The sequence below is a fragment of the Emys orbicularis genome, chromosome 15 (genome assembly GCF_028017835.1).
Source record: "Emys orbicularis isolate rEmyOrb1 chromosome 15, rEmyOrb1.hap1, whole genome shotgun sequence".
In the NCBI taxonomy this organism is placed as follows: domain Eukaryota; kingdom Metazoa; phylum Chordata; order Testudines; family Emydidae; genus Emys; species Emys orbicularis.
In genome coordinates, this window is record NC_088697.1 from 33,406,554 (window position 1) to 33,423,247 (window position 16,694).

Consider the following 16,694-nt stretch of genomic DNA (forward strand, 5'->3'; position numbering starts at 1 on the left):
TGATGATTCCCTGTTCTGTTCATTCCCTCTGACGCCCCTGGGATTGGCCACTGTTGAAGGATAGGATGCTGGGCTAGACGGACCATTGGTCTGACCCAACGTGGCCATTCTCAACTCAAGACACCAGAGAGGGTGGGCGCTCAGCACTGTCTGAAAACCTAGCCCCTTTCAAGGCTCTCGTGCTGGGCTTCCCAGTCCTATTACAACCTCCTGGGCTGTCCTTTTCCATGCAGACACTTTACCACTTTGGGAGTGTTCTGATATCATGGTGACAGGGGCCAGACAAGAAGATTAAAGACACAGACTCGCGCACACAGATTCGTGGCTGAGTTTTGCTGGCTGCAGGTTCAGATCCAGAGACTTACCTGACACGGAGAGCCTAGCCCCATTGCTCTGGCGTGTCTCTCCACTGTACTTGTGCTTGGTGATACACCTGTAGGTGGACAAGGCATCTTCCTTCTGCACGTCCGATATGTACAAACCTCCATAAAAAGTAATAAAAACCCTATTTTCTGGAGACACAAGCAGAAGAGAGGGGAAAGTCTGGTTATTGCTCTGTGTTTGATCAAACTAAACATATTGCATCACAAGGCAGTAAGCAGCATCCCAGGGATGGGGTGAGCGGATGCCTGCTCTGCAGTGAAGCATGCACCTGTGAATCTTTCAGTGACGATACCATAAAATAAGGGAACTCCCAAGGAAGTTGCATCGAGTTACGGAAAGGAACAATGTCAAAGCTGAATTCAGGGGACAAATTCGTCCTTCACTTGCCCTGCTGCACCTCAGGAGGTGCACAACTGCTAGCACAGGATGAGAGCCCGCTGTGGTCAATACAGCATCTGGGCAGCCCAGACAAACCAAGGGTCCGACTCCTCCCTTAGCTCGGGGGCTGCAGTTTTAAACAGGTATCTAAAATCAGGCTAGAAAAGGAGAGAGCTGCAGCGTATGTTCATATCAGAGGCGCATACAAACGGAAAGCCGGATGTGCAGATACCATTCTGCATGTGAATGCGTCTGCCCGAGAATGCAAACCTGGGGTCGGGGCGCCCCAATACCTGGACCGTGACATTCCATAGGAATGGTGTTAGACGCCCATTTTAGAACTTATTTGTTGGTCACAATCTTCAGGTTAACTTAAAATATACCCCTCACCTGACTCCCAATAGAAAAGCTCAACAAGGGTAAGCAGTGGTGCCGGCTGGTGGCCGAAAAGCACTGGACAGACAGAATTTAAGGCTGCACTCTCAGCTCTGGCACTGGCCTCACTTCTGAGTCTAATCATGCTCCATTTTACTACGGGCAAACTAGTACATCTCTGCAGTATCCTACACAGCCCCAATTAACGTGCAGAAAGGGACCAGAGATCCTGGGCCTGGGAGGGGCGTGAGAGGCAGTTAAAGAAGGCAGGGCCAGGTGAGAGGCAAGCTTGCAACCCCAAGCTCAGACCCCGCCGCGGAGTCTCAGCATGCCCTGCTGCAACGTGGCAATTAAAAGGGAATCCATCCTGCCGAGTCAATAATTAGCTGAACTTACTTAGAAGCTTGCGAAAACAAATAAGACCTTAAGTTGATACTTGAGCACCAGGGGGAAGATTCCAGAGGACAGCAGGTAACAAGCGACATAAACCAAGCCAGCTGGAATGGTGAGAGAGTCCACAAGGAGACATTCTGGCACTGAAGCACAAAAGTAAGGCCTCTCTGTCCATGCCTCAGGCTAGTGAGCAGGCAAATAAGGAGGCATTAGCCCACTTATTAACCTGGTCCCCACTTTAGTATGTATTAATATTCATGGTGAATTATAATGAGCAAACGCTCGTGTTGTGAAAGACCTTAGCAGCAGCATGAAAAGGAGGGCAAGCAAATGGCTTTGGAAAGAGGCTAAAGTTGGCTTTCCCCGTTGGAAAGCACACTGCATCCTGCTCTAACAGCGCTCACAATTCCTAACGGTTAGATAGAGCCTTTCACCCCCAAAGGGCACAAAAAGATTGGGCCCACCACTGCAATGCAGCCACCTCTGGAGCAAGACACGGCAGCTGTTCGCTAGCAGCACAGTGCTGCCACATAGCACCACTGAACAAGCCTGGAGAATGTCGGCAGAACGTCATTTCCTGAGTCCGATTTTGGCCGTGGAAATGAGCAGTGCCAATGACCACAGATGGGTGGAACCCCCGTTTTCTCTCTCATCTGAAAGATGGCTCGTCCATCAGCACAGCCCCCCCCTAGCCACAGACCTGGGAACAGGTCTGATACCCATTGAACCGCCAGCACCTAGGATGGGGCCTGGCTTGAGAATCAGCTTCCACCGTTTGGAAGTAGCCTGGAGTTCTGTACTCAGGCAAAGGAAAGAGCATCTTTTATGCCCACTACGGAAGCAGAGATCTTCTGAAGTGAGGGAGGCAGAAGTCTGAAACCGGTCTGGCACAAAGGCTCACAACCCACTCCCTGATCCTTCCCGATACCTCCCACCCCCTCCACCCAGCAGCTCTCACAGGCAAGTCCAAGGACCGCCCGCAGAGGAGGCACGTAGCATATCAGCAGCAAACCACGTCACAAGGCAGAGCAATGGTCAGCCCCAACTCCAGCCGGCACATTTCCATCTCAGCATAAGAACGGCCACACTGGGTCAGACCAAAGGTCCATCTAGCCCAGTAGCCTGTCTTCCAACGGTGGCCAGTGCCCAGTGCCCCAGAGGGAATGAACAGAACAGGTAATCATCAAGTGATCCATCCCCTGTCACTCATTCCCAGCTTCTGGCAAATAGAGGCTAGGGACACCATCCCTGCCCATCCTGGCTAATAGCCATTGATGGACCTATCCTCCATGAATTTATCTAGTTCTATATCAGCCAGATATTCATTTATCCTACTCTAATTGCAGTAAGAGCAAGTTCTGTGTCAGGGATTCTTAACAGAGAGAAAAATAGTGACTTCAATAAACAATTAACATTCATCTAACTTAACAGAATGCCTAAATAAACACAGAGACTGGAAAGCCACATGCAAAAATGTCTTTAAGGTCCAGTAACTCAATGTCCGGCCCTGGAGCCAAAAGGAGACCTGACAAGTAATCAAAATGATAAATCAATGAGTTGTTTGCACAATCTGGTTTGCAAAACCTGGAAGGGAAGGGGAGGGGAAGGGAGAGAAAAGAGATATTTCTATCTCCGTGTTTACAAGGAGGGGCTAGATACTCATTAGCCAAAATCTGCATGTGTTGTTTTGTCTCTGTGTTATGACATGGCAAAGTCAATGCCGCAGCACACACATAATTGCAGAACAGTCATAGCTCTGAGCTGCCAATCTGAAGTATCAAGGGATTAATACAAAGGTCCAAAAAAGAAAGAAAAGCCCCACAGGTGCAATTGCAATAAAATGCAAATAGATCATTAATGTTTCATCTCTCAGCAAACCAGTAAGCACAGAATATTGGCTGTACTGGAATTTTAAGCAAGGGGGGAGGCAGTTTCTATGGCAACGAGCAGCCGCTGCATCTTGCCAACTGCTGCTCCACAACCCTGACTATCCTCATTCCTCCCCCCACTATTTTTTTGTGCATATTTAATTGCGGTAACATTTCCAGAACGCCGTGTTACTCCTCCGGAAACAAAGGCTTCCAAAGCCGGAGCGCTGCGCAGTGCGAGAGAGGGAGCGCAGACAGCAGCAGTAGGATGTTCAAACCTCTGGAGGGACCTTCCGCAACATCAGTTCTGCATGTTTGATGAGAATCAAATTATGGCCTGCTGTGGGGGAAATGGATGAGGAACCCGCTGAGCCCACACAATGGAGAGCGAAGAAAAACCCAGGGAGACCAAAGGGGGGGGGGAATTATCCCCCACCACAAAATGAATACAAATAAAGCCCTGACACCTATTTCCACTTGGCCTCCCTGCCACCAGGCCTGAAAATGGCCTCCATGAGGTGATAAGAACCCTCCCTGCCCGCCATGCAAAGGGGCTGGCTCCCCAGGGTGGGGGAGCAAGCCAGAAAGCCAGCCACAGGAGTGCAGAGTGCTAGCGGTGAGGTGGACAGGGAGCAAAGCCGGGTGGGAGTGCTGTGAGGGCAAATGGACATAAGCCATGTGCTGGGCCAGAAAATACAAATATGGCTCCACCTCAAGCCATTGGACTCCAACGGGGAAGCTTGGTTCGGACAAGGGACGGCAGCTCTGCTAGCTGAACAGGCTGCTGGTGCTCTCCATACATGGAACAAGCCAGGGAACCAGCGAGGAGAGCTGGGATGTGCACATCTCCAGCCAACTAGATCCTGGTCCCAAGCGAGCGGAGTAGCTTCAATGGAAGCCCAGAGGCACCCCAGCAAGGTAAATCCAAAAAGCACTGCCGGCTCTCTCTGAGCTTCATGAGCACTCACCAGCCCTGACTCAACTCCCCAATCTCTGGGTGCCAGGTAAAACCCGGAGCAAACTCGCTGGGCTGGTGGGAATGTTTTCCTGAGCTACTCCAAACGCCTGGTCAGGGGGCACGTTCCCCGGACACCAACAGAATCAGCATTGGCGGAATGGTCTGTGGAGGTAGGCAGAGCAGGCAAACAGATCTCCTATTTATCCCAGCCTGCTGCCTGGAGTCACTCTGTGACTATGGCATCGCGCCTGGCGGCCTGGTGCCAGGCAGCTGCCACTGAGCTCAATACAAGAGCTCAACACCCGAAAATCAGGCCATTCAGAACAAAGGGCCCATGGACCATTAGCGCCATGTTGAAGCTTCTCATGTGCTTAAGAAAGGCAAAATGGCCAGCATTCTCCATAGACCCGACTGCAAGGAGCACAGCGAGTCCTTCACTCCTCTCAGTCTGCGTGGGAGTCACTCAGATTTGGACAGAAACATTCTGAGAGAGAGAGAGAGAGAGAGAGAGAGAGAGAGAGAGAGAGAGAGAGAGAGAGACACACCCCTGGGACTCCCAAATAAGCCGGCCCTCTCTGCGGAACAGGAATGCCTGGACCAGGGCACACCCTGTCCACACCTGGAACTCTGCTAGTCACTAGCATGTGCCACATTGCCAACCCAAGGGCTGAAGTACCATGAGTCACGACCCCCAAACCATGAGATTTTAAAAAATAACAAACGTGTTCTTTTTCTTTCCCTTCTATCCTCTGAGCTGTCAGGGGTCACCTTTTCAAGCTTTTCCTTGCAACCATGAGGACTGGAAACTTATTTTCCTCAGTGAAACCTGAGATTCTCCCATATTCACGTGACTCCAGAAGCTGGGGCTCTAAGAAAAAAACCCACCAAATACTGTGCGACTCACTATCAAGTGACAATAACTGGCAACACAGCATGAGCCTGTGGCTCTGCCTGCGTCTACAAGTCGAGTTCTGTATGAACTGATTTATGTACAAGCTGTTCTAAAGTTTGTAGGGATTCCATGACCGGGGTATCAGGGAGGGGAGAGCTTCATCTCTGAAAGTACACAGTATCCTGCAAGCCATCCTTCCCCTGGGCACTCCCCAGGAATGGGGAGCATGGGGTCTTGGACGTTCCATCATTTATCTTCACAGCAACAAGAGTGTTTAGATGTTAAAACCTTCTGGGCGTGCAGTGGATTGGTCCATTTTAATATTGTTCAAAGGTTGAACCTCTTGAGTGAAGACAAAAGCCCTCTGCGCTGGAAGTAATGAGCACCTCGCTCATTGCAATATACAGTTTTAAAGACACCGTGACATTGAATTTAGGGTCTACACAACCTGATGGCATCTCTTCAATTTTTAAAAAAGGGACAAATAATTTTGTCTAAGAGAATTACACTGGTTGGAGGGAAAGACGTGGGCGATAACTGATGTGAACCACTCCAACTGAGACCTCCCCAAAGGGGCTTATTGCCAGCTCCTCTAGCGAGATTAACGTTGATGGTTGTGGAATAAAGTCAAATCTTTCTGCCTGCCAGGAGGTGGGAAAGGTTTACGGGAAGCAGAGGATTAAGTGCATCTGTGGCCAGACTGAAGCTGCACTGTTTTAACAGCTCTCAGAGCTGGACACGACTAGCAGCCTCTGCAAATAACCTTCCAAAAATCCCACTACCAAGGGATGGTGCGGGGAGGAGAAGTGAGCTGGAGAGGATGGAGGAGAAGGGGACTCTGGCATCTCTTACTCCTCCATCCTCCCTCTCTTGTGTTCCTGCATCACAGAAGGTGGATCCAATGCACCACGCTCCCCACAGGACACGAGAGTAGAAAACAGGGACACAGCAACTCAAGCAAGGTCTAAAGAGCCAAATCTGGGGAAGGAGGCAGCAGCCACTTCAGACTTGCCTTGACCAAGTCCCTTCCCTACTCTGTGCCTCAGGTTTCTCCTCTGTCCAAAGGAGCCGGCTTCACCCTCTGAGGGATGCTGCAGGGAGGTAGCTGATGTTTGCCAGGTGCTGCAGCGAAGGGCTACTCTTGTTATTTCACACCCATCTGATAACTGCCTTCAGCTCCCTGCCTGGTTTATATGGGTTTGGCCACTAGACTTACTAGGGGGCCACCAAATGAAATTAATAGGCAGCAGGTTTAAAACAAATACAAGGAAGTTCTTCTTCACGCTGCTCACAGTCAACCTGAGGAACTCTTTGCCTGAGGAGGTTGTGAAGGCTAGGACTATAACAGCGTTTAAAAGAGAACTGGATAAATTCATGGAGGTTAAGTCCATTAATGGCTATTAGCCAGGATGGGTAAGGAATGGTGGCCCTAGCCTCTGTTTGTCAGAGGATGGAGATGGATGGCAGGAGAGAGATCACTTGATCATTGCCTGTTGGTCCACTCCCTCTGGGGCACCTGGCATTGGCCACTGTCGGCAGACAGGATACTGGGCTAGATGGACCTTTGGTCTGACCCGGTACGGCCGTTCTTATGTTCTCACGGTGTCGTGGCCAGCCAGTGCTGGGTGGGGGGAGCATGACTACAGTCTGGCTGTGCATTGGGTGCTGGGTGAGGACTTGTCTTGGGATCAGATTGTCTAGACAGAGATGGGTGCATCTTGGCGAGCAGGCGAGTGGATCGCAGAAAAGTCTCCATGCATGGCCGTGTTTTGGCAGGCTATTAGGAAGGTATCTCAACCCCCAAAAGCACATACAAGCTGGGGCATTGCCAAAGCCCATTTCCAGACCCAGAAGCATGTAGTGGCCAAGAAACCACAGTATCCGTCCCAGGGGCCTTCCAATTTCAAGTGAAAAATGACGATCGATACAGGTTACCAGTTCCTGCTCTATCCAATATAGATTTATAAAAACAATGGGGTCAGGGCTGCAGGAGAGAGCACATTGCATAGTTCATAAGACTAATGAGAGAACTTTCCCTTGATACGCTGAGGCCAATATTTCCTTACGCATTCTATTTTAACTGCTGGGGAATCAATAGGTGCCAGCGGTTATGAATTAGCTGTAGTTTGAGCATATGCATCCCACGGCATCCTGGGCCGTCAGTGACTGTTGGGAGCTATTTCCGGCCATGGTTAACGTAACGAATATATCCCTGGGGCAAAGACGGGGAGGGAGGCAGGGAAGCCCCGAAGATGAAGGTTGTGATTTTCAGTGTACCTCTGCTTTCCTACCCTGCCTTTCAACGTAGATGTCATCTGGAGAGGGACAGGGAGTCTGTGTCCTCCAGCTCAGCAGTAATGGAAAATCTCTGCCACCTGGCATCCAAGCACAGGTGTTATTTTCTAGGCCTGCTGCCCGGACCGTGTTACCCCCGTTTCAGTCGATCAACACCCCTTCAGCTACCTCCCTCGAGATCCTACACAGCCCACAGGCCAAGGAGCCGTCCCCTCCAAGTCAGCACCTGGGGGTCTGCACAATGGGCCTGCCTCTCAGCACAGCCACTGTAATTAGAAGGCCGACCTGCCGGACAGCGGCTTTGCACACACCTAACTAGAGCTAGGCTAGATTAGACATAGATTAAGGATCCCTCCATCCATCCCATGGATGTTAAATAGAAGCCATCAACTAATCCAAATGTAATAAGCACCGTGAGATAGCCAACAGATGTATTTACATGTTTCCCTGCATACATAATCCCGGGGGGGTGTAAGGCAGTGGCCGGTTTCCTACCCCTTTCAAAGGCGACATATTTCTCCTGTGTGGCTGTACAAGGCTGAGTAGCACAGAGCAGCCAAACGCCCATACAGAACACGTCCACCTTCAAGTTTCATGGGCAGCTGCGAAATAACTGATTCCAGCTCAGTAAGTGGGTCACGCTTTGTACCCAAGACCTCCCTGTCCTCCTCCTCCTCCTCTATCCGGGAAGAGCAAGGCTTAGCTCGAAAGAGAATAACATGTCCTAGAAACATCGTCTTGCCTCCACAATGGCTTTGGGAGTCCGAGGTCCAGGTGCATCTCTCAGCCCTGCCTGAAGGGGCGGTACTGCCTGGGAGGGTAGTTCAGTCTGCAGGGTCCCGGGGTACACAGTGTGTATACTATAGAGACACGAGACAGACACTGGGAAAGTGAGCTACCCTCTCAGAGCAGGGGATGGCCAGCCCAGAGCAGGGAAGAGGCATATTGACGGCATGTAGTGGGGGAAGTTTGCACAGCCAGTGCCCTTGCTGCTCCCCCTTACAGTGGGGAGAAGAGGATCTCCAGTGGGGACTTTCACCAGCACTCAACTTACATGTGCACATTTAAACCCTTACCTGACTTGTACTGAGCGAGAGAACTTCCTCCATGTGAAAGGGGAGGCTACGCCTGGAGACCAGGGTTGTATGATTGCCAACGTATGACTGGGGCCCGTCTCAGCCAGCCCAGTTCTCTGCTCTCTGCTCCACCAGGCAGTTTCTGCCCGCACAACCTAAGGCTCCAATTAAGAATTCCACTGCGGTTCCATAGGTATTGTTCTTTTATGTGCTCACATTTTAACTTTAGTCTCAAAGGGACCATTCCAGGAAGTGATTTTAAACAATAAAAAGAGGGCCGCAACATCTGAATGACCCACTTTTGCTCTGAAGAGCCTGGGCTGGGATTTGAATACCTTGTGCATACTAAGCAGCCAGAATACACACAGGCAGCAGGTAGGGTCTCTGGGGATGGGGTACCTTACAGAGCCAGGCATTGGCCTCCCTGTGCAACGCCCGAGAGAAGCCCGCGCAGGGAGGCTTGCTTACAGAGCTGCCTCAGACTGCTGAGCAGCAAGGCAATCTAGACCTCACTGAAGACCGAAATAGAATCCCTTGCCATGCACGTGCCGAGCCGCTGACCTCCCAGTGACTGAGTGCGGAGGCAGAAACGCTCCAGAAATTAACCCACCCCCAACACCACGCCTGATCCAGCTGCTGTGCTAGGTGGGATTCCCGTGTTCTCCACCCCCGGACAGAAGGTGGGGAGGGTGCTGACATCTCACAGGGCTGGGGGCATTTGGAAAAACTGGTCCTCTCTGAACCAGCTGCAGCATGTGACACTGAATAGCTGCTGAGCCAGAGAGAGGAAAAAAATAAAACAGGAGGGATGAAAATTGGGGAGTCATGAACGGCTTTTCTCTTTCTGTCCTTGATCTCTTTTATAGGCACATCTCTATCTTCCCCTGTTACAGGATTAACACCCATCTCTCATTCTCCTAGTGCAACAAGATTTTATTTCTAATTATGCTGTAATAAAACTGGGAGCACTCCCAGGGTTTCCTCCAAATGACTTGTAGACACTCTGCAAGATTGGATCCCACTCGGCTTCATTGTAATAGCATCTCCCTGACATTCATTAGACATGCATGAAGGGGACGTTTTAAGAATGGAATTGCATTTAAATGGATTTTCTGAGCGAGGAGAATGACACCAAAGAAGAGAAAAAGGCAGGGAGGAGGTTTTGAAAACAGGATGCAACTGTTCCGGGGCGTGGAAATAGAACTGCCCGATTCCAAGCCCTTTCCTGAACATGCTGCATGGTACCAACCACGATGCCCCTGTCATTCGGCGGCACCCGCTGGAGGCCCACCTACGCCCGAAGCATTACAACAGAAATGGCTACCCCTCTGAAACAGAAATGCAGATTTATAAACTCGCTAGCAGGCCAGCCACAGGAGCTGTGCTGCACAGAGGGCCCAGATACTGCTGGCCGTGTGATTGCCCCCACGACAGTCTCACATAGTGGGCACGCAGTGGGATGCATGCACTACTGGGGGTGGGGGTCAGCTCAGGTCACTGCAGAACAAGAGAAGCTGCTGAGGGAAAAACACGAAGTAGGTGCCAGCTCCTCCCAGCCAAGGCAGGACAGTTCCCTGCAGCACATCCTCTAGTGCTTTGTGCTGCTTAGCTCTGCAATGTCCTAGCTGATGGGCCTTGCCCCTCTCCCCTGGGAAGACTAGTCCACAGCCAGATAAGACTCACTGTCCAGATATTCAGCCTTAATTTGCCCTTCTTTAATTTTTCCATAGAGTGTAAAGGCATGAGGGCATGCACCGCCCAGGCCCTGGTTGAACGACAGCACACCTTTTTGAAAAACACCCAATCATGATTTTAAAATTGCCGGTAAGGGAGAATCCTCCATGATCCTGGGTCAGTTGTTCCAATGACTAATTACTCACACTGAAAAGTGTCCACCTTATTTCCAGTCTGAACTGGCCTAGTTTCCACTTCCAACCATTGGATCTTCGGTCTAGCAGAACAGGTGTAACAAGAGCCCATTATTAAATATATGTGCCACATGCAGGTACTTACAGAGTGTGTTCAAATCACTCCTTAACCTTCTCTTTGTTAAACTGAACAGATTGAGCTCCTTGCGTCTGTCACTACAGGGCATATTTCCTAATCCTTTAATCATTGTCGTGGTTCTTCTCTGAACCCCTCCAATCATCAACATCCTACTTGAATTGAGGACACCAGAACGGGACACACATTCCCGTCGCAGCCAATCCCAAATACAGAGTTTATATTACCTCCCGACTTGATATTATCTTTTTTATGCATCCCAGGATCGCATTCGCCCTTTTGGCCACAGCATCACACTGGGAGCGCCTGTTCAGCTGATTCTCCACCATGACCCCCAAGTCACTGCCTCCCAGGATAGAGTCCCCAATCCTGTAAGTATGGCCTGCGTTCTTTGTTCTTGGATGTATATCTACATTTATGGATAAATTCATGGAGGTTAAGTCCATTAATGGCTATTAGCCAGGATGGGTAAGGAATGGTGTCCCTAGCTTCTGTTTGTCAGAGGGTGAAGATGGATGTCAGGAGAGAGATCACTTGATCATTACCGGGTAGGTTCACTCCCTCTGGGACACTTGGCATTGGCCACTGTCGGCAGACAGGATACCGGGCTAGATGGACCTTTGGTCTGACCCAGTACGGCCGTTCTTATGTTCTTATTTACATTTAGCTGAACTAAAAGGCATACTGTTTCCTTGTGCCCAATTACCAAGTGATTCAGATTGCTCTAAATCAGTGACTTGTCCTCTTCACTATTTACCACTCCCCAATTTTTGTGCCATCTGCAAACCTTATCAGTGATGATTTTATGTTTTCTTCCAGGTCATTGATAAAAACATTAAAAAGCATAGGGCCAAGAACTGATCCCTGCAGGACCCAACTAGAAACACACCCGTTCGATGATGATTCCCTGTTTGCAGTTACATTTTGAGACCTATCGATGAGCCGGTTTTAAAACAGTTTAATGGGTGCCATGTTTCTTTTGTACTGTTTTACCCCCGGACTCCGGGTTAGACTCCTGTGCACCCCCCTACCTGCTATTTCTATTGCTACGGCTCCCAAAGTGTAGTCCAGGCACTGTCCAAAAGCAGAGGAAGTCTCTGCCCCAAAGCGCTTCCAAACCACAATTCCCCTCTATACTTGTTTACACCCATGGAGCTGCTCTGTCACCTCGTTTGCTATCTAGGAACCAGACCACACAGGCTTAGCTCTTCTAATCTTGCTCTTCTAAAGGCAGGGCCATGTGCCTTTTAACGTGAGAACTGCCAGCCACTGTAGCTGAGCATTAGAACTCGAGTTTGACTGTGTAGGACGATGCCACGCCCTGCTCAAGGCTGGGTCTGCACTGCTCTGGTTTGAATGTCAGCTAGTCAGTAAATCCTCCCTTCCTTTTTACACCTTCCCCCTGCTTTTGGCCTGTCATCTCCCAGCGTTAAAGAGCTCTCCTTGGACTGACGCTCCTCAACTATTATTGCCAAAGGCCCTTTTATTCCTTCTGCTTTGCAGCACTTCCTTCTCCCTGCAAGCTCCCACTAATTAGCACTGCCTTCCAGCCAGCCCCAGACTCACAGGAACTCTTCCTCCCATGAAATGGCTCTGGGCAGTGAAAGGTTGAGCTCATTCACAAGACGGATGCTATTTCACACACCTCTCACCTGGAGAGAGAGAGAGAGACTTCCTGCCTCTCGCATGATTGATCCCCAAAGCCGTCTCTAAATCCACCTAATATTATCTCAGGTTTCACCTCATCTGATGCGCGTGAGGTTTAACACATCTACCTCTGCCCTTTAATAGATGGCAATAATTACTCATCATTTGCAAATGCTCTGTTCTTCCTTAATGTCCCTATCACAGGAAGTCTCTCCTTCCAGCATCCAGAGCCCACTGTATAGGGCCCGGCATTAGCATGCGCACACACCCCTCCCTCTCAAAGAACTCTGTGGTTAGGCCATGCCCACCTCTTGGTCTCCACAGCGATCGTGTACATTGGCAGGGTCTTACTGCCCGATACTATCGCCCCGCCAGGCCCTACACAGGCTACCAAGAACCAGAGAATACAGATTTATTTTGTGGCTGCTAATCCCCTCACAAATCCCATTCCATGCATTTCAGAGCTGCAATTCAGCAATGGTGCTTTTCCAGTGAATTGGCTCTTCGGGTTTAAAAAAGAACAGCAGGATCCCAGTCTATCATTAAAAACGCCACATTTCCCCTAGCCTCCAGGCTTGGCTTCGGTTTTGATCACTGTATTTAAGCCTGGGAGAGCCAACAGAGCTGCAATGTCTTCTCCTCTACCAACAACTGTAAAAAACGAGTTAAAGAACCGTCCTGGGCCAGCTGCCACATCTCAGCTCCTGCACCAAACACAGCTCTGCACCCTGCATTCAGATAAAGCAAGCGGAGGAACCACAACAGGGGCTCTTAGTCCAAACCAATATCTCCTTTTTTTTGCAAAGCAATTATTGCCAGGTCTATTTAAGCCTCAGCTGCAGATGGCGCGCTCCCTCTCGTGTCATGCCCGAGGCATTTGGAAATGTTTTCCGTCTGAAAGCTCGCATTGGGTGTCCAGTTTTTGCAGGTCAGAACAGATGTTAGTCAGCACAGGAACAGGGGGTTTACCAGACTGGATCAGACCCATGGTCCATCTGACTTGGTCTCCTGTCTCCATCCGTGCCCAGCACCAGCTGCTACAGAGTAAGGTGGAAGAAACTCCAGAAAGGGCAATTATGGAATAATCCTCCCCCAGAGCAAAGTTGCTTTCTAACCCCTGTCAGCCGGTGGTTGGCTTAGGTCCTGAAGCATAAAAGTTATAGCCCTAGTACATTTCTATCTTATCTTATGCAACTGGGGGATCTGCTTAGCCATATAAATGTCTAATATATTTATACATAAATATTATATATGTTTCTTTAATATATTTTTGAATCCTGCTGAGCTTGATGCTATGCTGTGGCTAGGAGTTCCACCAACTACTTCTGCATCGTTTTAAAGATGTATTTCCACTGACTTGTTGGAAACGTTCGGCTTTTCAGTTTCATCGCAGGGTTGCTAGCGATTGGGAAACTGGGCAGTTTTTACAAACAAGTGTCCTGCAAATATTTGTTCAGGTTTTAAAACAAATTGGCCATGCCTCTCTGTTGACCCTTTCAGTATTCACCTTCCACGAGAAGACAGGCAAACAAGTTCTGCAGCAGGAACATCCCTGAAAGAAGCAATTTTTTCATGCAGAGCTTGGAAAATATTTGTTCAAAGAAATACTGACTTTGTAAAATCAACTATCCCTGTCCCAAGAGTTCTGGAAAGTGAGGCATTACTATGCAACTTATGTGCCCTGTCAAAACTCAACACCAACCAACCAAATGACTCGGTTTGTATACCAAATCGCCACCAGCAGTGGCTTGGGCACAAGCCACATTTCAAGAATTAGTCACCAAAAGTATGGCAAATAATTGCAAATAAACTAGAAGAAATGAATCTGTTCATGGACACTCAATGAATATAAAGAAGAAAAATTAATTGAATAAATTATTCACTTTTAAAAGGACATTGTCAGGTTAATCATCATTTTGAAAAAAACACAAATTTCCTGTGCTAAATTACAAATAATCCTGTAAATGTTTACAGCCAAAAGGATATTCAGTATCCTCATCTCTTCCCCATTAATGCAGTTTGTTTACTTTTTGCCTCTCTCGGAAATACACCAGAATACACCCTTTTGTGCATGATAAACTGGAGGTTTTAATGCAGTAGCAAAATGCTGCATTGTGAGTGCTGCAAACATGGCATGTTTACATCGTTAAGCAAATAATTTTGAATGGATTTTTTTTATTAAATCAAACACATTGCTATTGGTCTTATGCTTTTTAAAAGCTTTGCTTTCTCAAAATCTACATTTTGATCTAAATTCAACCCAAAAGCCCCCCTTAAAATGATCTTTGAGGAAATTCCTTAGGCAAATTTTTTCCCCAAATTTCTTTATGTATAGCTCCCAGTTGTGGGTGAACATGACCGAAAACTGGACCCACCTTTACAGATATGTGCGCATGATTTAATAAAACTGGTATTAACAGAGACCTCTTTTTAATAACTTCCTTGGGGGTCATGTATTCTGTCGGTTATAAAGAATTATTAAATTAAGGGTAATTATTTATCATGGGGCCAATTTCTGCTCTCATTTTCACTGGGGTAAATCCAGAGTTACGCTACAGAAATCAATGGGTTTACAGTGGTAAATGACAGCAAAATTTGGTCCATGAGGTTTTAATGCATCTGCCTATGCAGCTTTCTATAAAAGAGACAGTGCGATCAGAAGAGCGGGTGCCTTCTAATACAAGGCAGAGTATTTTTGAGTCGTTTTATTTATATGCAGAAGTTACTTTGGGAAAGACGTCACTAGCACTAAAACAAACTGCCTCCTCGCCTCCCCACCACCCAGCCCAGCTGCCTCCTCCACGCCTGGGTGACAGACTTGTCCCCTGCATCTCACAGTGTAGGAGGCAGCTCGTGGACTGAGGGGTGCGGCAGATTTCCTGAGACAAGGCTTCTCAGGGAAAGAGTTAATGGGGGTTTCATGTAAATTAGCCATAACGACAGCATGGCACCTACAGCTGCAGAGTGCACTGTTCTGGCAGATCAGCATTCACACTATCACAGAACGAGCAGGAATTAATCTCCCCGAGGTGGTCCACAGCCGCCTAATACCAGCAGAAAATTACAGAACAGGATGAGGAACATTACAAAATGAATAGGAGGGGACTAGAGATTTCCATGGCTAATCCTGTTAACGAGACAATTTCTTATCAAACTCATTATGTGCCAGAGAGGAGGGGGAGCAGGGAGGAAAGCCAGTTGGGGGGCAGGAGAGGGAAGAAAGATGATGCCTTCCTGCCTGTGAATTATAAATGGTAAGTGACGGACGTGGAATTTTTGTGAGCTCCAGTAACAGAGTCTGCCCCGCAGGCTACAGCCACGGGGCTGCGCAGGCTGGCAGGGACGGACACCGCCATTTGAGTCATACGCCTCATTTCTCACGTGCAAAGCTCAGGACATCAGGTGGGGAAGCACTTTCTCCCCCGACAGTCTCCAGAAGGCGCATGGGGCCTTGGGGAGCAGGGGACCCAGCTTAGGGTTGCCAGCCCTCCGGGACTGTCACGGGATGAAACCTCCACGATTACATCCAACCAAACCTGGCCATCCTAGCCCGGCTTCAGGCCAAGGAGGGGCCCAGCTACAGGCCAGTGGGGACCAGAGGACCCAGTTCCAGGGACTGGAGCCTATCTCTGACCCAAGCAGCGACCCAGTTCTGCTCCAACAGGAACTTAGGGAGCCAGCTCAGGGTCAGGGGGGACCAGGGAACCCAGGTCATGGTCAATGGGGCACCAGAGGACCCACTCAGGCCCAGAGGGACAAGAGGACCCAGATCTGGACCAATGGGAGTGGGGGAGCCAGGTCCAAGCCAACCAGGCACCCACCTCTGGGCCCATGGGGCTGGGGACGACATTTTCAGAAGCACCTACAGAAGTCGGGCACCAAGGCAAGTGTTCCCGTTTTCCAAGTGGCATCGGGGCCTTGGCTAATGGAAGCCAATGGACTCAGGCTCCCCGGTGCCTAAAGTGACTCCTGAGAACAGCCTTCAGGCTCTTGGGACCATGCGACCCCTGGATCCCACTGGGCCTCAACGGGGGCTGCGCTCGTCTCCCTCCCTGTCTAGCTCCTTGAGGCTCTGTGGGAAATCCCACCCTCAAAGCGACGCCAGGTTTTTCAGCCCCCGTCCCCCAAGACATTCCCAGCAAACTGTGGGGCGTGGCCCAACCCCCAGGGCTGGCTGTTGGCTTCAGGCAGTGGCTGAGGGCTGCCCTTGTTCTCAGTGACATGGACGGGGTCCCTAGCGTAGTGACTGGAACCCCTGAGCGAAGGAAGAGCTGGCGGAGGATGCAGCTGGATTCCTGGCAGGAATGGGACTCCGCCTGCCCCTCACCCCCGACCCCTCGGCCAACCCGTGCTCTCAGAGACGCGACGCCTCCATACGTCCCCACAGCGCTGACTGGAGCTCTGCTCTTCTGCAGCTCCCATGC

General features: G+C 49.6%; 1 protein-coding gene across 1 annotated transcript in view; it reads right to left on the reverse strand.

Annotated features, from left to right (window-relative positions):
* Positions 1-16,694, reverse strand: part of DSCAML1 (DS cell adhesion molecule like 1) — a 329,429-nt gene that overhangs the window by 161,604 nt on the left and 151,131 nt on the right. The window contains exon 4 of the mRNA XM_065416989.1: positions 366-512. Within this exon, the coding sequence (XP_065273061.1) occupies positions 366-512 (147 nt within the window). The remainder of the gene's footprint in view (positions 1-365; positions 513-16,694) is intronic.